Source organism: Euleptes europaea, chromosome 5 (genome assembly GCF_029931775.1).
Source record: "Euleptes europaea isolate rEulEur1 chromosome 5, rEulEur1.hap1, whole genome shotgun sequence".
Classification (NCBI taxonomy): domain Eukaryota; kingdom Metazoa; phylum Chordata; class Lepidosauria; order Squamata; family Sphaerodactylidae; genus Euleptes; species Euleptes europaea.
Genome location: NC_079316.1, coordinates 1,680,702 through 1,686,723, shown reverse-complemented (window position 1 = coordinate 1,686,723; position 6,022 = coordinate 1,680,702). Strand labels below are relative to the sequence as shown.

At 49.4% G+C, this 6,022-nt stretch overlaps 1 protein-coding gene across 1 annotated transcript in view; it reads right to left on the bottom strand.

Moving 5' to 3' along the window:
- The window catches only part of CLDN1 (claudin 1), a 25,405-nt gene extending 22,008 nt beyond the window's left edge, over positions 1 to 3,397 (bottom strand). The window contains exon 1 of the mRNA XM_056849776.1: positions 3,155 to 3,397. Within this exon, the coding sequence (XP_056705754.1) occupies positions 3,155 to 3,377 (223 nt within the window). The 5' untranslated portion in view covers positions 3,378 to 3,397. The remainder of the gene's footprint in view (positions 1 to 3,154) is intronic.
- Between the last annotated feature and the right edge of the window lie 2,625 nt (positions 3,398 to 6,022).

Sequence of the window (6,022 nt, the reverse complement as noted above, 5' to 3'; positions counted from 1 at the left end):
GTCAGGGGGGCCCGAGATATGGGCTCCACCCCTTTTTCCTCTCCCCTTTTCCATTTCCGTGGCTGCAGGGGGCGCTTTTTGGGGGGTGCAGCCCCCAAACTTTCAGCATAGCTTCAGACAATCCTTCTTAAGAGACCACCCAAGTTTTATAAAGATGGGTTCAGTGGGGGCAGAAATATCGGCTCCCCCCTTTTCTCTTTCCGTGGCTGCAGGGGGCGCATTTTTGGGTGTGCCGACCCCAAACTTTGAGTGGAGCTTCAGACAAGGCTTCTTAAGAGACCACCCAAGTTTTGTAAACATTGGGTCAGGGCCCCCCGAGATACGGGCTTTCCCCTTTTCCCTATTGGGATGAATGGATCACCCTCGAGAGATGCATACATATGGATCTCATATTGGATACAAATGGAATCATATTGGATTACCCAGCCTCCCAGCCCCTCCTGATGGAACAGAAGACAGCCACAGTAAGACCCCTTTGGGAGCTTTAATCTATAATTTTTCCTTTCTGTGTGTGTGTGTGTGGGGGGGAAGCAGAGTCTGTGTGTGTGTGGGGAGGGAGCAGTTTCTTTGGGGGGGGGAGCCAAAGGGGGCTTTTGCCGGTTCTGCCTGGGGTGTGTGTTCCCCCTCCAGTCTCTCTCTCCCTGGTTTGAGGGGGGCCTTCAGTTTTGTGTCTTCAGGTTTTCCCTCATTCATAAGATCAGTTAGGTTATTTTAATGCTTGCTCAAAACTGGTTTTCAAATGGTGGCTTAAAGAATGCATCTGCCTGGTCACAAGTCCAATGCAAAAGGAGAAATTCCACCCCTTCCTGCTCATTATGCATAGCTAGCTGCCTCTGTCCCTTTCCATGGTTTGCAAACTCCCAGGTGTCAGGTGTTGCTTTGCACTGTTGCAAAGGTGTTGCATTGCGTGCTTGTGTTGCTTTGCAGTTGTATTGCTTTGCAAATTTTTTCACACCTGCCCTGCCCTTGCTCTCAGCTGTTTGTCGGGGCTGGGTGCTTTGTGCGTGGGCGGCAAGCTCTGCTCGGAGATACACATTAAGGGTGGGGGGGACCCCTTTCGGGCCCATATCTCAGCCCCCCCGACCCAATCTTTACAAAACTTGGGGGGTCTTTCAAGAAGCGTCCTTTGAAGCTCCTCTGAAAGTTTGGGACCTTTACCCCAAAAAATCCCCCCCAGAGCCGTGGAAAGGCACGGTTGTGTTTTTAATGGCTTTATTCAGCTGAATTTTTTTTCCGAACTTTGAATTCCAGCCGAATTGCACAGACCGGAAGCGGGGGAGTTCGGACTTCGGCATATCCCGAATCTAAACGGGCCGAATTCAGCCGAATCTGAACTATACCGAATTTTTTTAAATTCAACAGCCCTACCCAGCAGAAAGCGAGATGTTACACAGAAAATGTTTGTAGTAGTTAGCCCTTTAAGACTTAGACCAGACCCTTTAACTGGAGATGCCAAGGATTGAACCTGGGACCTTCTGCATGCAAAGCAGACGCTCTACCACTGAGCCACGGCCCCTCCCCAATGTAACAATGTCAACGGATAACAAACACAGTCACAAAAGCAAATATTTAAATATCCAAAGAGCATCTGGTGGGTATTAGGTGTCAAAATCCCCAGAGAAGAATTTGGAGGAAAATTTTTGAAAGCAAGCACACCGTCTCTGTATTGCTTGGGTTGGTTCCTAAATCTCCATGTTATTATTCTGGGGTTTTTGGGGGGACCCAGAGATTAAAGAGAAAGAATTCATACAAAGAGAGACTGATGGCCCCAATTTCTTCTTGAGGAGTTGCTGAGCACGCAGGCATATTGACATGTTAACAGCAATGGTCCTGCTACAGATAGCAAATGAGCAGAAACCAGGAATATAAAAGGACAGATTGAACATACATGAACACATGAAGCTGTCTTATACTGAACCAGACCCTTGGTCCATCAAAGTCAGTATTGTCTACTCACAGACCAACAGCAGCTCTTCAGGGTCTCAGGCTGAGGTCTTTCACATCACCTACCTGCCTAGTCCCTTTAACTGGAGACGCCGGGGATTGAACCTGGGACCTTCTGCATGCCAAGCAGATGCTCTGCCACTGAGCCACAGCCCCTCCCCAATTAAAAATGAATGGGTTGCCATTGCACACTCAAAATGGCCTGTGCCAGATAGTGTTTTGGGTGGGTGAGGTTTGGTACCTTCCTCATGTGCAGTTCACATGGAAGGAGAAGAAGAAGAAATGAGAACCACATACCTCCTCATTTCTCTGGCTTCATAACCAAGAAATGGAAGTGAAGCAAATTAAGGTCCTCGGCTTCAGCAGCCTGTGAGAACTTAGTCACAGGGAAAGTTTGTTTTCAGTTCTGTAAAAACCCTCACCACAAAGCACTGTGATTCACACACGCAACCAGAGGAACTTTGCAGACTTTATTCTAGCCGGGCTCCTGTGCTTTTAACCGCTGCATTCTAGAAGCCCGGCAAAGTGTTTCAGTTGACATCACCTGCCAGAAAAGAACCCTACCCAGGAGGGTGATTAAGTGGACACCAGGCCCTCCTCAGGTGAACAGTGCCAGTCAGTCAGTCAAAACTTAGTTCAGATGTGCCTTTTGAATGGGCTCAGTGCCTTGGTAAGAGCGCGCCCTTTGGAATTGTACAGAAATCATCAGAGAAGTATGAGTTCTGTGCAACTTGGAAAAGAGCTTTTCTACAAATATTCTGGTCCAGAAGAGAAGTTACCACCCTAACCACTGCCCCAGTCCTGTGAGGCATAAGAGAGGACAAGGTGCAGTCTCAAAGCCTATAATCACTTAAAGATGATTTGCAAACAAGAGCACAGAGTGCTCCTACAAGCCTCAACAAATGTTTTCTAACTACAAAGAGTCGTGTCCACAGACCATGTTCCCATACAGCCATCCAAGCTCAGCTGTGGGAGACCTGTGGTTCAAGGGCCCGCCGAGCAGCCTTGAGTCAGTCATGCTCCGTCAGCCTCACTTCCTTCTGTGTAAAAAGGGAACGCCACGGATCTATCTGATGGGCTAATCAATACACAGCATTTCAGACAGACTAAACTGCTCCGGAATAAGCATCCGGCGAGATGCCCACGGAGATGCGGCACACTCCACAAATGCTCCCCCCTGGCATTGTAGCCAACCTGGCTTGCTACTCACCCTCCAGCTTGAGCAGGGAGTCGTAGACTTTGCACTGCATCTGCCCCGTGCTCTGCATGACGCACGACATCCAGAGGCCCTCGTAGATGGCTTGGGCCGTCACGATGTTGTCCCCGGCGTAGGAGGAGATTTTCCACTGGGGCATGGCCGTGCTCACCACGATGCCGATCCAGCCGATGAACGCCAGGATGAAGCCCAGCATCTGCAAACCTCCGCTGGCCATCTTGACTTGAGAACGTTGGAGTTCCTCGGAAGCTTTGGGAGAAGAGTCTGGATGGGTTCCTAGGCTGGGACCTCTGGGATCAGTCCTGAAGCTCCGCTGGTCCTTCTAGCACTGCCGGAGCAAAGGGAGCTTCCTCGTCCTTTTTCTCCTTTTATAATCCACAAGACTTGAGAGAGCAACTTGCTGGTCTGAGGAACCACCTGCACTGAAGCCGAGAGCATCTCTGGCTGGCTATTTAAACAGGAGTCCTTGGAGAGCCACCTGGTGGTTTCGCTTGAGATTGCCGGAGGGGCCTCGGTTTCCTTAGGAAGGGTTCACTGGCTCCCAGACACGAGAGGCACGCATGGACGTTTTTTAGTGTAACAAAATGAATGTTTGTCACCATTGGGGGGATGCAAAGAGAAGACGAAAAAGCCCTTTCCCCAGTACTAATGCAGGCAGCTCCTCAGCACGTGAATTATTCCTTCGGTGCCGTTGTGTTTCAGTGCCCTTCACTTATCACACAGGATCCACCCTGTTTCCTCACTGGTTTTAGGGAAGAGCAACAGTCGTGAATGAGAGCTGACTCATGACCCAGCCACTTGGAATTACCCTCAGGGTGGCTGGTTCCACAACTTCTGCTCTCCAGGACACGTGTCGGCTCATAAGCCTGTGCTAACCATCCGCAGTCAAAGTTCCTTCTTTCCTCCCATGACTCTATTCCGGTCTGGCCTGGGAATTTCCCGATCCAAGTGGGTGGCCGAATGATGTGGCGATGGCTGCCAACTTGGAAGGCTTTAAGCGGGGGTGGACATGTTCATGGAGGAGAGGGCTATCCATGGCTACTAGTAAAAATAGATACTGGTCATGATGCATACCTATTCTCTCCAGTCTCAGAGGGGCATACCTATTATATGAGGTGCTGTGGAACACAGGCAGGATAATGCTGTCACAGTTGTCTTGCTTGTGGGCTGCCTAGAACACCTGGTTGGCCACTGTTTGAACAGACTAAGGAGGGGCCGTGGCTCAGTGGTAGAGCATCTGCTTGGCATGCAGAAGGTCCCTGGTTCAATCCCCGGCATCTCCAGTTAAAGGGACTAAGCATGTAGGTGATGTGAAAGACCTCTGCCTGAGACCCTGGAGAGCCGCTGCCAGTCTGGGTAGACAATACTGAATTTGATGGACCAAGCGTCTGATTCAGTAGAAGGCAGCTGCCTTCATGTGTTCATGTGACTGCTGGACATAATGGATCATGGTCTTATCTAGCAGAGCTTTTCTTACATTCTTATGATGGCCAAAGCTGCTCCCCTATTTCCCACAGCTCAGATTTTTAAGATGGCCTGAAGCACAGCCGATGTGGACCACTGAACCTCAATGGGAGCCACTGTTTATGTCATTGCATTTCCACACACCTGGTCTTAAGAATTCAGAGCAGGGGGCATTTTTCATTAAAGCAGATAGCTGTGCCTAAATCAGGGTGGTCTGGCTTTAATTCTGTAGTCAGCCTTGGAACCCACGGAGGCCGGTGGCATCTCTTTATTTTCATTCATTTATTTAAATATCATACCTTGCTTATCTTCCTCAAAGTGGCAGGAATAAACCAGCCCACCCCCGCCCCCACCAAAAAGTGACTGGTTCATACCAAGGCACAGCCTGCAAGCAACAGCCAAGGAGCAAAAAAGAAAACAGCTTTTGGGCTCATGCTAGGGTTGCCAACCTCCTGGGGGCGGCTGGAGATCTCCCGCTTGATGTCCAGGCAACAGAGATCAGTTCACCCGGAGAAAATGGCTGCTTTGGAAGGTGGACACTATGACATTGAAGTCCCTCCCCTCCCCAAACCCTGCGCTCCTCAGGCTCTGCCCTAAAAACCTCCCACTGGTGGCGAAGAGGGACCTGGCAGCTCCATAAATGTAACATGTAGTTTGGAGGTAGAGTTGCCAACTCCAGAGATTTGTGGGCAGTGCTTGGGGAGGGCAGGGTATGGGGAGGGGAAGGGATGTGATAGCCTTGATTCACACATGAACACACAATAAGATGCCCTATAGTGAATCAGACCATGGGTCCATCATGGACTGAATTGTCTATTTAGAATGGCAGTGGCTCCACAGGGTCTCAGGCACAGAGGTCTTTCACATCACCTTATGCCTCTCCTTTTAACTGGAGATGCTGGGAATTGAACCTGGGACGTTCTGCATTCAAAGCAGAAGCTCTTCCACTGAGCCACAGCCCTTCCCTTGACTCCATCCTCCAGAGCTGCCATTTCCTCCAGGGGAACTGATCTCTATAGTCTGGGGAGCAGTTGTAATTCTGGGAGGCACCCTGCTTGGAGGCCTTCCTCAAGGGAGAGTCCATCAAACCTCTAAGGACTTTAATGAATTTTTGGCACGGCAGCTTGCACAACATGACTGAATTTGGTAGCATTTTGCTTTGATTGTCAAGACAATAACAACTGAAGGTTAGACTCCGAATGAAAGATAAAGATGAAAAGGTAATTTTAAAAGAAGGTCAAAATCTATGCTGATCTCAATCGGAGTGGGTGATTTACATCTTCAGTACTCATAGAAGTAAAGAAAAGCTTGGAAATCCGAAAAGTTCTAACATATTCTGGTTCAGGCCAAGCAGCTTCCCCCAGTGAAACTCAAACCTGTTTTCTGCTTCCTACATCT